The 18,345-nt window shown below is 42.9% G+C and overlaps 1 protein-coding gene across 1 annotated transcript in view; it reads left to right on the top strand.

Annotated features, from left to right (window-relative positions):
- TAFA5 (TAFA chemokine like family member 5) overlaps positions 1-18,345 on the top strand; it is a 182,287-nt gene that overhangs the window by 40,061 nt on the left and 123,881 nt on the right. The window contains exon 2 of the mRNA XM_032221863.1: positions 17,917-18,066. Within this exon, the coding sequence (XP_032077754.1) occupies positions 17,917-18,066 (150 nt within the window). The remainder of the gene's footprint in view (positions 1-17,916; positions 18,067-18,345) is intronic.

Genomic DNA, 18,345 nt, shown 5'->3' with positions numbered 1-18,345 from the left:
TTCCTATGAAATTTGGAAGCAATACATCTTGTGGTAATTAATGATAAATAGAAAGAGAAATGTATTTTTAATAGTTCTAATATTCATATCTATAATAGTTTTCAATTACAACATGCATTAAAGTGTATGTAAAGAAATGTAACTGTAAGAGGAAAGTAAAACCATACATTGGGTAACTTTCATTCTGATTTTGAATATTTTAGATAAACATAGTTAAATCAGATTGGAATAAAACACAGGTTAGTCAAACATATAATTGTTACGATACATACAATGCAGAATGCAGATTTTTTTCCTGATAGTTCTGTTTACTAGGAAAGTATCTGTTTTGCATGCATATCTCAACATCTCACGTTACAGAGATTCAAAAACACAGCTAACATAACAGAATTCCAGAAAATTGAGAGCTTTCAATTATCTTGGGCACATTTTATGGATGTATGGTGATATTAGAGTTGCGGTGACACAGTGGTCAGAATGCAGTATTGCAGGCTACTTCTGCTGACTGCAGTGGTTGCCTGCAATTTGGCAGATCAAATTGCATGAGAATCAAGGTTGACTCAGCCTTCCATCCTTCCAACATCAGTAAAATGAGTACCCAAATTGTTGGGGGCAATAGGCTGACTCTGTAAACCGCTTAGAGAGGGCTGTAAAAAGCACTCTGAAGTGGTATATAAGTCTAAGTGCTATTGCTATTGCTACTAAGGATGAGTCACCATAAAAAATTCTTCATTGGGCAGGTGCAGTGGTGGGTTGGGACAGGGCGTCCACCACATGTATGCACTCAGCACATGCACAGTGCACACATGCGTACTTACCGCCTGCGATGCTCCAGTTGCTCCGCAGAACGTTGTGCAGGTGTCTTATGCTCCGTGCACATGCGAGGAAGCCCTGATCGGCTCAAATACAGGTAAATGGGGTGGGCCCTCTGGAGCACCTTACTGGAACGGTACCTGGTGTTCCCAGCAGCCACCGGTACACCCGTACCGGTGTGATGATTCCCAGGGATGCTTCCCCAGATACCTCTCTAGAAGTCAGCTCAGAAGATGATGAACCAGTTCTTGGCACGTCAGGAGCTAATTGATGGCTCTGAACAGCCGTCTGTGAGGCTTCAGGTATGGAAAGCATGCAGCTGCAGCCAGTCAGTGAGATGGAAGAGGAACTGCCTTCTACACCTGATCCAAGAAAATGTAGGCCAGAGAAAAGGCAGGAGCAGAGAAGGCCAGCCTGATAACTGGCAAGGAGAAAACCTCACCATTCTTGATGGACAGTATAGGAATCTGGCTATTTAGCAGAGTAGACAATATGTTTGTTTCCTAGCAATGTGTTTTCTGGTTATAATTCCTAACTCGGTTTGGATTGTGCCTTGACTTGGTTCATGCCTTGGAAACTATGGACCTTTCTTGCCTTGTGAACTCTTTCATTGTGGATTTAAGTTCGCCTGGTCAATGTTCTAATTGAGAAACTTTCAAGTGCTTTACGGACTCTTTGGCCATTGGTTTGTGAACTAGCATTGGTCTGCTCATGGCGGGACTTAATTGGGACAGTTCTGGGGTTTTTTATGAATGGAATTGCTGGGGAATATGAATATACTGACTAAACCACAGTTATGTGTCTGTGCGTGTGAGTGAGTGAGTGGGAAAGCACAGTAGGCTAGAAAAACAGTTATTTCTCTGCTATGTAGTTTATTATGAATGCACTGTTTTTGGAAAATGGCCCGAAAAACAGCCAAAAAATAGGCATGTGCGCACCGGCTAGCTGATCTTTCGGTTTGCGGAACTCTGGCACATGTACAGGCACACACATGCACCCATGTTCCAGTTTGGCACTTGGTGCCAAAAAGGTTTGCCATCGCTGATTTAGCCCAATCTCCTGTTTGGTGCAGACCCTGCTAAAATTTTTCACAAGGATAGATTATTTTAGTCTTTGACCTCAAGTAAACAAATTCAATCAGGCAGGTGTATATCTAACCCCTGTTTAAGGATTTCCAGGAGAGAAGTGCATACTACGAAGCATATAGTTGAAAGCTCCTTCAATAGGGATATTCCTCCTAATATCTAATCCGCATCTATTTCCCTAGTATTTGAACCCACTGGGTCCAATCTGTCCTTCCAGGCCACACAGAACAAATAAGCTGCAGTCTCTCTAAAGTAAATATTTCAGATGTTTAAAGATTGATATTCCCCATCAACAACCTCTTCTGCAGCCTAAACATTCCTCGCCAATTTCTGTGTTAATATTTATTATGCATACGCCACCATTTTATTTAATTTGTTTAATCTATGGCTGGTTTCATTTTTATCCTTTCTCTTAAGAATTTGTATGAATACAAAGTATGTGTGAGTTGTACATTCCTTTTAATGTTTTTTTTCTCCCTCCCCCTCTCATTAATACATGTAAATGCATTTTTAAATACATTAAGCCTGCATTCTTGCTTGTTCACCCTCTTAAGGAATCCCACAACTGCAGTGTGTAAGAATGTTTATCATACAGCTGTGCCAAAAGTAAAGGCTGAATGAATGAGATGGAAGATTAAAGCCAGTAGACTGAACCTGTATTCAGTTACTGCAGTTGTGTGGTGTGCCTCCTGAATGCTGATGAACTTTCATGAATGGTCCCATATATTTTTCAGTCCAGTATATTTTAGGCAATGGTGATTATTGCTTGTGCTCAGCTAAAGCTTGAGATAAATAGCAAAGCCTTTCTTAGCAACCCAAAGCTTCATCTTATCTCTCATAGGACTTCACACTCAGGAATGTGACATACCTTACAGCAAAACTAGAAAGGGCAATATGTACCTTAGTTTCCCTGAAGATCTGACAACAGCCAGGAGTAGCATGAAACCAGACAGTTCAACAAACTGAAAATTTGCTTAAATAAGTCACTGTTTTCCATACCAATGCAACCAGTTCAAATATATTATTTTATCATTCAACAAGCAGGAATTGATTATGCTTAAATGCAAAGGGTGATACTGTACTGTTTTGTGTAGGTATCCGAGTCTTAAAATGATATTATGAAACTGTTTTATTATCTTGGGTCAATGATGTATGTTTCCAAATGTATTTAAATCTAAGGGTTTTAGTGTTTAATTTCTTAAATTATTTTGCCTGATGATTGTTTTAGCTTAAAGTCTATATTGGCTGCAGTTATGGCACTAAAGAAACAAGTGAATGCAACTGTGCAAAGAAGGCAACAACATCACAGAGAATTGTAATTTCTAAATTTTCATTGAATACTTCCTCCCCCCCCCCAAAAAAAATGTAATTTTAGTGTGTGTCAGACATTTCTTTGTTAGTTCTTGCCTTTGGTCTCCAGAAGTTGCTTTCAGTAATAATATATTCTATATTTTTTAAAATCAAAACAGAGCCAAAGTATGTTTATATATTGTGTATATATATAACCTTGAGTAAGTAAGTAGGTAGGTAGGTAGGTAGGTAGGTAGGTAGGTAGGTAGGTAGGTAGGTAGGTAGGTAGGTAGGTAGATAGATAGATAGATAGATAGATAGATAGATAGATAGATAGATAGATAGATAGATAGATAGATAGATAGATAGATAGATAGATAGATAGATAGATAGATGATAGATACCTCTATCTCTCTATGTCTATCTCCATCTATCTATCTATCTATCTATCTATCTATCTATCTATCTATCTATCTATCATCTAATCAAGGTTATAGGAACTGATGGATCCTTCCTAAGTGACAGCAAATAATCAATTGTATGTCACTGAAAATAAACCAGTTGTGAAAATAAACATAGTCATTCAATATTAAGTAACAATTTTTACCTTTGCTAATAGCCTTATTATTAAAATCAGACGTGTGAAGAATGTGGTAGTAATTCAGTGTGGAAATCAAATATTATCAAATATATTGCATTTGGCTTCTAGTGTGCTTAGAATTTTGAACATTTATTACGATGAACAAGCAAGAGCACTAACAGTGGCATTCTTTAGATCTTCAGCATAATTTTATTTTCATTTTTGTTTAGCAGCTTTCACTCTCAAAAAGAAACAGCCAGATCCAGGTTTATGGAATAGGAAGTTGTTACTTCTATAACAAAATATTGTTATTGTCTGTAATACAACATTTATTTTTTGTAATTTTCAACATTTATTTTTTTGTAATTTCCTATTTTAAAATGCTTGCATATATTATTTTATAAAACATTTCCAAGCCATTTATTACATAACATTTCTAAGGGATTATTGAATTCAGAGAATCAAGCAGCTATGAAAGATGACGTGCAGGTTACCAACTATAGTATTTTAATTGCACTTTGATACTGAATTGGCTTGAAAGTCAGGTCACAAAGTAATTTGAATGAATTGTATCATATAAAATACTATGGTTTTTTTTTGGGAAAATTGTCACTTCCATGGACGGCTATTACCTTGATAGCAGATACTGCTTTAACTTCCTCAAGGGATCTTCCCATGTGCCACCAATTATGCATTTAGACTCCCTGCAGATGCTGCTGTTCACAAAAACATATGACTTAATCCTGGTTTTCATTAGAAAGTCATTATATGGTAGAGTGATTCACCTTTTTAGTAATGTAATGGTCATACACAGCAGTCTTTCTCTAATTGAAGCGAGCTAAATATATCGGAAACTGCTTTAATTTTTTTTTAAAAAAGACTGATCCTAAATCCAAGTTTTATCTGTTATATTGTTTGAAAAATTCAGTGTGCAATATCTTTACAATCAAAAAAGTTCAGAATACTACTGAAATGTGTATAGGCATTGATTTCTGTGTGTGTGTGTGTGTGTGTTATGTAACAACTTTTACATATACACATATGTATATATGTGTGTGTATGTATATATGTATGTATAAATGTATGTGTCTGTGTGTTTATGCAAATATATATGTATATGAGCCATGGTGGCGCAGTAGTTAAGAGTGCAGTACTGCAGGCTATTTCTGTTGACTGCCGGCTGACTGCGATTTGGCAGTTCGAGTCTCATCAGGCTCAAGGTTGACTCATCCTTCCATCCTTCCGAGGTGTGTAAAATGAGGACCCAGATTGTTGGGGGCAATAGACTGACTCTGTAAAACCGCTTAGAGTGGGCTATAAAGCACTGTAAAGCAGTATATAAGTCTAGGTGCTAATATTGCTATTGACATATGCATGTGTCCTTTACAGCTTAAATAGTAATCATTAAAAGTACGTAACAACTTTTCTGATTATTTAAACGTACAAAGGTTTTGTATGGTTTTAATAACCTGTACAAAACCAAATCATATAAATGTTTTTTATTAATTTATTGTCAAAAGCCAGGCTTTGGATTAACAGCCACAATTAAAACAATACTTTATATAGTATCTAATCACTTTATATGAGCTAAAACAAATTTATCTTTAAGGCTTTTGTTTAAGTAGCAAAAAAGTAGAGCTGCATTACATAGAAAGTAGGATATGTTATACAAAAAAAATAAATGTTTCTTTTAGACCTAAAAAGTAAGATCTCAAATGCTGTTACGTGTCAGACAGATTTGCATATAATGAAATGGAGCTTCTTAATCACCAGAGATAAATTCTATCTGGGTGCTTAAAAAAATGAATTGTTGCCAATGGGGGAGGGGGGAGATGCATTTGGTCTTTGATGCTGATGATTTCTTTAAAGGGTTCACATAAATTAAATGTTTCTTGTATATATATTTAGAATGCTTGTATTATTCATAAAAAGGTAGCTTGTTTATTATCTTTTTATTGCAACCTGAGTGTAGAATGATGGATTTCCTAAAACCACATAAGTTTTATGACTGGAACAGATTTAGACTAGGAGTATACTGATTTATGCCTCAGTTCTTGAACCAGTCCATTATGCTAGTTTTATAGCCTTTTTTACATTGATATCTTACATCTGTCCTATGTGTGTGATAATATGGCTTCCCACTTAGTTTCATTGAATGTATCCACAGCTTGCCATCAGGATTTGGGGTATATTCAAGATATTTGTTATATCCACTTAAAGGAACTGCTTTTTCTTGTTCCTGCTCTTTAATATTTCTGAGAGCTAATTCCTGCAAAGAGACACTGCTGGAGTATACTATAAATTTATACAGTAAAATCTGTATATATATATAAATGACTGTGTGTATGTCTGTGTTCCAGCATAACTCTGGAACGCCTAGAGCAATTTCAACCAAATTTGCTACACAGATTACTTACTCCCTAGAAACAAATACTGTGGGAGTAGGACATCCCTAACAACCCTCGGGGTGTGTGTTCTGTTAATATACAGCCTGTTTTGCCTTAAAATGGCTTCTACTGTATAGTGCTATGGAGTTGCCATGGTAATGGCTTCACAGTACTCCACAAGGAGGCTCTTTCTGGTAAGGGGGAAAATCCAATATTAGAAATTGTGGTAACATTCATGGAAGGATAAATACCCGGGCAGCACCAGGTTATTAGCTAATGATAAATATAACATAGATCTTTATCTCCTGTACAGTTCAAGCTTGACAAATAACTAGTTTGCATTTCCTTTCCTAAAGTTATGGATGACAGAACTCCTCCCTCCCTATGATCAATTTACTCTGCCTCCCTTCTATGTCATGCAGGGGGTGGGTTCCAGCTGCTGCTACTGTTCACTCAGGGACGCACTGTGCATGTGCACACTTCATGCGTGCTATACGTTCATGCATAGTACTAAAATAATGCTTCTGTGCATGCGCAGAAGCAAAAAAAAAAGATGGTGCCGCTGATAGAACTGGTTTAGGGGCATGGCAGGCCGAGCTACTACCTACTTGGCTGAACCAGTCCGAACCAGTAGGAACCCACCTCTGATGACATGCTTATTTTAACAGCAGATAATATTTTATTTGGGATGCACACAATGTATTTAAACCATAAAGAAGCTTGGGTTTTTTTTCCCCATTGGATAATTTCCCCATATCCAAATACTAAATCTACTTAATACTTTTTAAAAAATTTCACCAGTTTCTCCGTTGGCATAAATTAGAAAGCTTCTGCAAAACTATAGATTTCAAATGTTAACATTTTGAACATGAAAAGGTGGTCTTATATAGTTTTCCAGGGAGCTGCTCAGGAGAGTCCAAGCAAGGATTAAATACAGCCAAACTGCCCAGAACTGAATTGAAACTTTAAGCCACGACTCTGGTGCTGATTATCTTCAGTTTTTTTCAATTCAGCTAGCCCAGTGGACGTGCTTAGAGTTTCTCTTCATTTCTATTACTTGCTTGGACTCTCTATCTGTAAGTAGTTTAAATTTGATTGTATTGGAGCAGGCTTGGAGAGCAAAAGACAAGAGGTCTCTTTAATTAATTTAATTGGCCATTCTCTCCCTTCCAGTCCTCCTGGTGTCCTGGATACCTTAGGCACTGCGGGGGAGGACACAGGCAACTGTTGGGGGGAGGGCGTGTGGGTCAGAGTGTCGATGCCAGCGCTGCTACAGCAACCCTGCTGCGGTTGAATCCCCCACGGAGAGCTCCTTGGGCTGTCGTCCGTGCTTTTGAAGCCGGCATTCAGCGCGGCTTCTCCGGTCGCTCATTTACTCAGCCAGCTAGTTAAAGCACAGGCACAGTGGGAGAAGAATCTGCCTGCCATTTTTCCTGATCTGCTTGTTTCGCTTTCGATCTCCTTGCACATACCGCAGCTGCCTGAAGCCTGACTCATCGCAGGAGCCGCGTGGAGCTATTGTTGTCTGGCCTGGCTGGCAATTTTCCTCCAAAGCCTTTCACTCACAGCGGCGGGGATTTGAGGCCACCTGGGTCACAAATTGTTATTCCTGCAGGCGCTGGGAGCTGAGATTGCTCGGGCTTCAGTCTCACTTTGTCTTTGGTCCTTCGCCTTTCTATGTCTCTCCAGTGAGCACTCTGGTTGACTGTGGGCCTTTGTGAGGTGGTGAGTGGGGGTGCCCCTTATCTATTGGATTGAGTTGGTGCCATGGCAGATCAGATCCCAGAGGAACCTGGCCAGTCAGGGTCTCCTCCAAGGCCTTTTCTAGTCAGGCAGGCATGGCTGCCAGGGAGGCTATTAGGGGTTCCAAAACCTATGCCAGACCTGGGCCTAAGCAGGGATCGGGGCCTGATAAGAATGCCTTGCGCTGCCAGAAGGCCCTTGAAAAACACTTCTCCAAGGCCAAACAGCAGACCCAAGCCTCTCAACCGGTGTCTCCTGAGGAGCCCTCCTTGGGAGTCCCTTCTGCTCAAGCCCATCCTATTTAAGACAGTGATGAGGAAGGCCAGGAATTTTCACCCATGGCTTCCTTGGCCATGGGAGTTTCCCCTGGTGTGTCTATGTTGGACCAGGTGGACCTGTTTGCATGTCCTGACCTGAAGGAAAGGTCAGTCATGGGGCTCTTGGCACCGCAGGATCCGCCCTCGAGGCCAGATCCCAGGCTATGCCGTGTTGAGGATTGGGGACCTGATCTCTCAGCGGAAATGCAGGAGGTCATTAATAGAGCCATTTCTCAAGCTGTCAAGGCAGGCATGCAGCAGAGGGGCAAGTGCACTTGCAAGACCTGACATCTGCAGCCCCCGGTGGCTCCCAGAGCGGCTTCTGTCTCCCAAGACCCTCAGTCTCCCCATTCTTCCATGGCCTCTGAGGATTCAGAATGGGAGGAGGAGGGGGATCTCTTACCCAGGCAGGAGGCTGAGTTCTCCAGGGACGAAGGCGGTACCTCCGAGAAGCCTTCCCTTTCCGGCCTATTTAAATTGGCCAATTTCAAAACCATTTTGGATAAAACTAAGATAGCGACCCGTATGGGGTCCAAGCCCCCAGCTCAGGCGCCCAATGAACCGGATGATCTTTCCGGGGACCTCTTTGAGGAGCCTGTCTCGCCCCAGGAGATAGTGCCTATCCCCAAGCTATTTCTTAATATGGTTCAGAAGCAATGGGTGCAGCCTGCCACCATGGCTACCCCCAGTAGCAATGATAAGAAGTTATATACAGTTGATGCCAGTCTGGAGGACTTGCTTAAGCTCCCTCCTATCGATCCTCCTGTGGCGGCCCTTACCTCAACCTCCATCCTCCCGCCTGATTTGTTGGAAGGTCTCAAGGCGGTGGATAAGAAATCTAGACTGCCTGTCATAAAACGCACCAGGCAGCCACTTGGCAATTAAAACTTCAGCTTCAGGTTCCTTTCTCTCCAGGGCTGCTCTGGTTGAGGCAATTGTTAACTAGGATTCTGGCCAGGGATACTAAGTTAAGGCAGGATATTAATAAGATCATGGCGGCCACGGAGTATACTGCCGATGCCACTCTGAGCGCAGCCAAATTCACCTCGCAGGCTCTGGCATCCAATGTTGTTACCAGGGGCCTCTTGTGGCTTTGGCACTGGAACATGGACATGTGCTCCAAATGGAAGCTGGTCTCCGCCTCCTTTAAAGGGGACAAGCTTTTCAGGGAGGTCCTAGACCCGGTCCTAGTAGAGAACAAGGAGAAGAAAAAGGTAATGCCTTCAGTCACTAAGAGGTCTGACCGGAAGGTCCCCTACTCCTATAGGAGGCAGCCTTTTTGGAACGCGGAGCTGTCTACTAGCTCCGCCCCACCCCATTGTCCATATTCCCAGCAGGCAGACTGCTCCCAGGACCATCAGTCCTTTTGTGACGGATCGCCAGCAGGACTACTCCAAACGTCCCTTTCAGGGGGGGGTCTGGTTCCCGTCCCTTCAGGAGATACAAGTGACTATCACAGCTCAGCTCCCATAGGGGGGTGCCTCCAGTTGTACAGCGCCCAGTGGGAGCAGACCATGTCGGATCAGTGGGTCCTGCAAACAATCAGACTAGGACTCACCCTGGAATTCCTCTCCCTTCCCCCCCACCATTTCATCAGGTGCCCAGTTCCATCGTGCCTGGTAAAAAGGGCTCTTATGGAACAAGAGATCAGGCATCTCAGGAAAATCAGGGCCATAGAACCAGTCCTGCCAGGCCAGGAGGGGACAGGGTTTTATTCAATCCTCTTCCTGGTCCCCAAAAATTCAGGGGGGTGGAGGGGAATCTTGGATCAAGATTAAATTATCAAGGCTAAATTATCACATCACTTACCGGAGGTTCAAGATGCAGTCCCTGCAGTCAATTCTGAGATGCATCAGACCGGGAGACATCCTGACCTCCATAGATCTCAAAGAGGCCTACCCCCACGTTCCTATTCACAAAGCCCATCGTCACTACCTCAGGTTTGCTTACGCCGGGCGCCATTACCAGTATTGAGCCCTGCTGTTCGGCCTGTCCTTGGTGCCCAGGACGTTTACAAAGATACTTGTGGCTGTAGCGGTCTTCCTCAGATCCCATCCAGTAAGACTACACTGCTATCTGGACGATGTCCTCATTCAATCGTCATCGGCCCAGCAGGCGCTTCTGGACCTGGAACACACCATCCAAGTGCTTCAAGCTCACGGGTTTTCCATAAACATGGAAAAGAGTCATATGCAGCCGACGACCAGGCTACAACATCTAGGTGCAGTCATCGACACTGTCGCCTGCCAGGTCTTCCTGTCACCGGAGCGAGTGGCAAGCCTCAGGGAGAAGGTCGCACACGTGCAACAGCTTCCCCAAGCCAGGGTGGTTCAGCTTTCGCAGCTCCTTGGCAAGATGATTTCATGCCTGTCCATCGATCCTTGGCGAGATTCCATTCCCGGCCGCTTCAGTGGCTCCTGCTCCCTTACCAGAGGGCCAACGAGAGCAGCTCAAAAAGGCTCATTCCAGTTTCTGTCAAGGTACATCAGTCGCTCAAGTGGTGGATGTCTCCAGCTCTGTCGAAGGGATCCCTGTTCAAGGAGCTGACACGTCTCACCGCCTATTCGGTTGGGGGCCCCATTTCCAGAACCAGCTGGCTCATGGCACTAGTCTCCAACTGAGGCCACTCACAGCATCAATTGGCTGGAGCTGAGGGTGGTCAGGCTGGCCCTGCTTCACTTCCAGATCAGCATCCGGGGACGTCATGTGAGAGTCTTGATGGACAATGTCGTGATGAAGGTGCATATCAACCTCCAGGGAGGCACGCACTCCAGATCCTTGATGTTGGAGGCTGACCTACTGGGTCGGTGGGCGGAGAAGCACCTTCTCTCCATTCAAGCGGAACACATTTCCGGCACGGCCAACACCCAAGCGGACTGGTTGATCAGGGCCACCGTCAACCACTCGGAGTGGCACCTGCATCCTCATCTTTTCCAGCACTTGTCCCAGAGATTCGGGTGTCCGCAGGTAGACCTGTTTGCCACTGCAGCCAATTGTCACCTCCCCAGGTTTTTCACGAGGTTCTATGACCCATGTGCGGAAGGCGTCAATGCTCTGCACTCCCCTTGGCCAAGAGGCCTGCTCTACGCGTTCCTGCCATTGCCTCTTCTTCCCAGGGTCATCAGGAAGATCCTGTCGGAGGCAGCAGAGGTCCTGCTGGTGGTGCCGTTTTGGCCCAGGAGAACCTGATTCGCGGACCTGGTGAGTCTCCGTCGAGCCCCCTTGACGGATTCCTCTGCATGAGATCTCTCTCAGCCAGGGGAATCTTCAACATCCGGAACCCCAGTGGCTTCAACTAGCCACCTGGCACTCAAGAGGGATCTCCTGAGCAGGGGCAGCCTTTCGACCAAGGTGATCGGTACCATCCAAGCGTCTCGGTGTCCCTCCATGACCCATATCTATGACGCTACCTGGAGGGCCTTCATCAGCTGGTGCTCTGCCCGAGAGCTGTCAACTTCCTCGGCCTCGGTTCCTGTCATCCTGGACTTCCTGCAAGATGGCCTTGACAAAGGGTTGGCGCCCAACACTCTCCGTCGTCAGGTAGCAACTCTTTCCACCATTCTGGCTTCCGGTGGGCAGGTTTCTCTCGGTCATCACCCCACCATTTGCAGCTTCCTCAGGGAAGCTACCAACCTGTGCCCTCCGATGGTTCATAGATATCCGACCTGGGATCTTACCGTTGTCTTGTGTGCTCTCACTGAACCTCCATTTGAGCCTATCCGGTCTATTAGCATGAAACATCTTACATTTAAAACCGCCTTTCTGATTGCCATCACTTCTGCTAGGCGTATCTCTGAACTGGCTGCCCTGTCTGTCTGTGAGGACTTGTGCTTGATTCAACAGGACAGGGTGATTCTTCGCCTGGATCCATCGTTCATCCCTAAGTTCAACTCTGGGTTTCACCAGGCTCAGGAGGTGATTCTCCCTGATTTCTGCCCACATCCCAGACATCCCAGGGAGAAACGATGGCACAAGCTGGATGTCCGCAGGGTGTTTTGCAGATATATCGAATGTACGGCCAGTTTTCATCATTCTGAATCACTCTTCATCTCTTTCCAACCGTCTTCCCAGGGCAGGAAGGTGTCATCTTCTACGATTGGTGGGTGGCTTAGGGCCTGCATCGCCATCACTCATGTTCTGCAGTCTAAACCGGTGCCTAGTCGTATCATGGTGCATTCTACGAGGAGCGCTGCCACCACGGCGGCCTGGCAATCAGGGCTCCGATGGAGGAAATTTGCAGGGCGGCCACCTGGACTTTGTTATCTCCATTTGTACGGAATTATAAGTTGGACAAGTTCGCTTCAGCGGAAGGGGCCTTTGGGAGGCATGTGCTTCAGGGCATTCATACCAGTGGAGAGACCCTGACTGATGCTGCCCTAGTGACAGTTAGCTTGGGTATGTCCCTTGCTTGGACTCTCCTAAGCAGCCTGGAAAAGGACCATTGACTTACCTGAAGGGTTGTTTTCAGGGCGTTGCGAAGGAGAGTCCATCCCACCCGGGGGTCTGGCTCCGCTGGCCTTGGTTCAAGTTGGCAGTTCCTGTTGGACTTGTTATTATTGAGTGTAGTTTCGGATTCATTGTTGGACTTCTCAGCGCGCAACAGTTCCACGTCTTCATTGAAAAAATCTGAAGATAATAAGCACCAGAGTCGTGGCTTAAAGTTTCAATTCAGTTCTGGGCAGTTTGGCTGTATTTAACCCTTGCTTGGACTCTCCTTCGCAGCGCCCTGAAAATGACCCTTCAGGTAAGTCAATGGTCCTTTGCTGATGGCTTTATTTTAATAAAACTTGATTTTTTAAAATCCTCACAAGACTGATCTATCTTCCAAGAACAGGGAAGACTGATAATTCTAGTGAATGGATGAAATTAATTATGCAGTATATTTAACATACCTTGTCTACTAAAAACATTTTTTCTTTCAATAAGAAAGTAAAGTGAAGGAGGCAATGGATAAACAGGGTGAATCTCAGCAAAGTTCTACCTGGCTACTGGCTGTTTAATCGGTAGTCTTGAATTCATACGTTGCACACAATTTTGATTGGGGAAGTACAGTTCTATGGAGAATTAAAGATGAAGACTGTTCATGTATACTTTTACACACACACGCACAGAGAGAGAGAGAGAGGGAGGGGGGAATTTAGCAGAAATGGTTTAAGTGAATCAAAAGTATAGGCCTGGAGCCATATAATAATAATTGCAGAATCACCTTGGCTTCCAAGCTTTTAACCCACAAAGAATATAATTGTCCCCTTGTGTGAAAGAATTCATAATTGAATTAATAACTAATGATTAAAATTAATTGAATTTAAAACTAGGAAACATGCATACACAGACAATTCCCTTTTTCATTCACAAATGCAAAGAGAAAGGAATAGGAATGAAGGAAGGGAGGGAGGAAGGAATGAACATTTTAAAAAAATTAAAGGGTAAGGAACAGCTACACAGAGAAATTAAATAAAAGATGGACTACAAAAAAAAAATCTTGGAGAAAAAATGGCCTTGGGCTCAGTAAATACAAACCTACACAAACTTCTAGTGCTGTGATTCTCGTTCGCTGATAAACATACATTAAATTTTTTGAAACTTCAATAGTTATGAAATCCTGCTGCAGACTATTTCTACTGCTTTATTTTATTTTAATTTATCCTATGTTACATTACTAGATATAAATGTCTCTTTCTGCTCAAAACAGTTTCCACAGTGTCATTTTTTTCCTACACCAATTCCATGAGATTGATCGGGCAGACAGAGAGAGTAATTGTTCCAAACTCACTCATAAAGCTTTAGTGGTTGTGGATCAGAGGTGAGTTGTCCTGGCTCGACCTAAACTGGTTGTGGTGATTTGGCCTGGGTCACAGAACCAGCAGTGACGCAGGCTGGCCACACCCCTGAACCGGTTCCCTGGTCTCTCCTGCTGGCATGTTTCTCCGCAAACAAAGAACAATTTTCTGTCAACTGAGTATGTGTGAGCAATATGTGTTGCACATGCGTGAAGTCCATGTGAAGTGAACCGCTACCAACCGGTACAGAAACCCACCCCTGCTATGGATATATTAGCTTCAGGATCTTTCTAATGACTGCCCAGCATTTTAAATAAAGAATAGCAGAGTTAGAAGGGACCCCGACGATGTTCTAGTCCAACTGCTGACTCAAGCAGGAGACGTTATACCGTTCTGGACAAATGGCTCTCCAATCTCTTCTTTAAAACCTCCAGTGATGGAGAACTCACAACTTTGGGGGGGCAAGCCATTCCATTGGTCAATTGTTCTCACTGTCAGGAAATTTCTCCTTAGTTGTAAGTTGCATCTCTCTTTGTTAAGCTTTCAACCATTACTTCTTGTCATGCCCTCAGGTGCTTTGGAATACAGGTTGACCCCTCATCTCTCTGATAGATCCTGAAATATTGGAGGACTGCTTTCATGTCACCTCTAGTCCTCTCTTTGTTAAACTAGACATACTCAGTTCACACCGTTTAGTTTCCAGTCTTTGTTTCTTTTCTTCACTTTTTCTATAGTCTCAACATTTTTTTTTTTTATCGTGGTCACCAAAACTGGATGAAGTGTGTGTTGTTGTTTTTTACCAGTGCAGTATAAAATGGTATTAACACTTCATGTGATCTTGCTGGTATTCCTTTGTTTAGCAGCCTAGGACTACATTGGCTTTTTGGCAACAGCAGCATTACTGGCTGATACTTAAGGGCTCCTGGATCCCTTAAGTCAGTGTTTTTCAACCTTTTTTGTGCAAAGGCACACTTTTTTCATGAAAAAAATCACGAGGCACACCACCATTAGAAAATGTTAAAAATTTTTAATTCTGTGCCTATATTGACTATATATAAAGTAATTTTCCCACGGCACACCTTACACTATGTCACGGCACACTAGTGTGCCACGGCACAGTGATTGGAAAACACTGCCCTAGAACCACTTATGGCTCATTTTCAAAATTCTGGCTGCAACACCACCACCAGCTCACTTTTATATCCATTTGCAGTGACCGGGGATCGTGTGACTGTGATTTTTGCCATTGTTTTTGGTCAGTTCCTGCCATTTACTTCCAATGTCCAATAAAAAGCATCCATTGGAGAAAACAAATTCACTTAATGACTGCAGCAATTGCTGCAAAAAATGTCATAAAATAAGGTGGGATCACACGGTGATCCATTTACCCACAACTTACAACCATAATTCCTGGCTCAATTACAGTGATAAGTAAAGGACTACCTCTAAGAGGCACACATAGTCAAGCATCCTAGTTTATTAGGCATACAAAAATCATCAGTTTGTTTTCTTTGTTGTGTAACTGATAATAACCATCTTATGTTACCTGTAGTCCATGCTTTGCATCAACAACAGATATTATACCTAAAGAAGAAAGGAAGAGTCTTGATTTGAAGAATACCAATAGAATTCACAGCGTCTTACCTATTTACATGGAATTAAGAAAATAAATAACATAAGATGCAATAACCCTTCAAAACATTTCCTTAGATGCTGAGGTTAATTAAAAAAAATTATTGCAGGCACTTTCAGGAATAGTAAAAATGATTTGAATTCGAAGCTTTTGGAAAACAGACAAGTCTTGCCTTTTCCTCTTCCTACGGTATATGTCTCATGGCTCCAAAGAAATCCAGAATGTTTTCCAGAAAGAAACAACAGGAGATGGCAATAAGCTGGGACTTTCCAATCAATCAATTTTCTTCCTTTTCAATCAAGGATCTCTCTCTCTCTCTCTCTCTCTCTCTCTCACACACACACACACACATTCTCCCACGCACAGAGCGGGAAAGGCGGGAACAAAGCCCGGCCGCGAGCAAGGGAGCGCACGGCGAGCAGCGACACCGGGCTGCTTCCTCCTCCGCCGCCGCCGCCTTCACTACCCAGCAGACAAAAGCGAGGGCCGGCCGGTGGGGGCTGCTTTCGCCGCGGCTGTCAGTCCCGGCGAAGGCCACGCGTTGCTTAGCAGCTAACAGGGTCAGCCCAGAGCCTGCAATGACAAGCCCCACCCTTGCGCGGCTCCCTCTTCCTCGGGCTCGTCGTCCCCTGGAGAAAATAGGATCGCGCACGTGTGCAACGGCCACGGGGCTTGTCCTAGCTCTGGTTCGGGTGAAAGGGACGAAGTGCTTTTCCTCGACTTTCAGTTTCGCCACGGCGGCGGGAGATTAAGCGAATTCACCCCGAAGGCTCCCAAGACAACAGAGGCAGAGTTCAGAAAGCGCATTTTAAAAACGATTTTTTTGGGGAGGGGGGGCGAGTGTTTTTCCCACGGCACACCTCACACTATGTCACGGCACACTAGTGTGCTGCGGCACAGTGGTTGAAAAACACTGCCTTAAGTTACTGCTGTTGAGCCAGTTACCACCTATTTTATACCTGTGCATTTGGTTTTTCTTGCCTAAGGGTAAAAACTTACTTTGCTTCACATTGAATTTCATTTTCCAGGATAGGGCGTAGTGTTCAAGTCTGTCAATATCCTTCTGGCTCTAGTTGACTATTCTCCCCAGCTTGATATTATCTGCAAATTTGATGAGTTACCCTTCTATCACCTTGTCTAAATTATTTACGAAGACGTGGGCCTAAGTCAGAATCTTGGGTTACCTTACTACATGCTGTCCTTCATGTAGATGTAGTTATATTTGACAACTATATGTTGAGAGAAGTTGGTCAGAAAACTGAATCACAGTCGGAAGGGATCTTGGAGGTCTTCTAGTCAATTCCCCTGCTCAGGCATTCAAAGAAATGGTTCCCCAATCTCTTCTTAAAACCGGTGTTGTCGCACCCATAATTTCCGGAGGCAAATCACTTCACTGATTAATTGTTCTGTCAGGAAATCTCTCCTTAGTTCTAGGTTCTCTCCTTGATTAGTTTGCTAATCCATCTTTTATTTTTATATGTGTGTGCTCTACATTATGCTAAATACACTTGGTTTAATGTAGTGTTTTTTAGAGTCTTTCTCAGCTCACAGTTATTATGAAAGAACATAGAAAAATTGTAGGTTTATAAAAATTGGAATGATTGTAAATTTTCAGTTGCTCTTAATAGCAATATTATATACAGTGTGTGTGTATATGTGTGTATACACACATACAATCTCTAATATTGTCTAATTTTGTGTAACATCACATTTTACAAAAGGCACTTTTTTTCTCATTTTCAACATTGTCTTACATTATTTTCTGAAAAATGATGATTTCAAGTTAAATACTTGGGAAGTTAAAATTAAAAAAAAAATGATTGCCAATTAGTTCTTTTTTCTAGAAATGTGTCAATCACTGATAAAGTTCCTCTTTCAAACTATTACTATTAAAATTATTTTTGGTGTAATTTATATTCCAAATTTCTTCAAAAGTCTTAAATTCCTCCTTTTTTCATACTTTGGAGTAGGTTTGGCATAGAAACTCATCAATCTTTGGTGACTGAGAATGTTCAGTTTTACAATCTGCTTCTCCCTAATTCTCTAAGTGACTATCATAATACCGTAGCTGTTAATTTGAAATAATTTATAGAACTAGCATGTTTTTTTAACCAGTTTCTTTCAAGATGAGACATGAGAAAAAAATGGCTTTTTTATTACTAATACCAATATCTATATTTCTCTGAATTTCCATGTATTGAGAAGTGTCTGTTGCAACACTGGGTCGTAACTATTTTGGATTACAATAGTTATTGACTATGATACCTGTTGCTGATTTTTTTTTCCAGGTCAGTTGGCTGCAGGTACATGTGAAATTGTTACTTTGGACAGAGATAGCAGTCAGCCTCGAAGAACAATAGCCCGACAAACAGCTCGTTGTGCATGTAAAAAAGGACAGATTGCCGGAACTACAAGGGCGAGACCAGCATGTGTAGATGGTAAGAACTGAAGTTTAACTTAACTTAGAATCCATCTGAAATGGAACCAGTTGTCAGGTGGTTTATTTGATCATGTTGTAAGAAGGAGTAATTTAAAACTGCTCATTGAGTGCCTTAAATGCAGAGACAATGTTTGAAATTCTTGCTGCTGCCTTCATTTGACAAACTCTTCTGTTTGTTTTCTGATATAAAGGCTTTACCTGGTATAAAGCCTGTAGCTTGTTCTATCAATGTGATGAAATTGAGAAATGTGAAGGTCGTTTTCTCAGCGTGACCACG

Source organism: Thamnophis elegans, chromosome 7 (genome assembly GCF_009769535.1).
Source record: "Thamnophis elegans isolate rThaEle1 chromosome 7, rThaEle1.pri, whole genome shotgun sequence".
Classification (NCBI taxonomy): Eukaryota; Metazoa; Chordata; class Lepidosauria; order Squamata; family Colubridae; genus Thamnophis; species Thamnophis elegans.
This window is presented reverse-complemented; position numbering and strand designations above follow the sequence as displayed.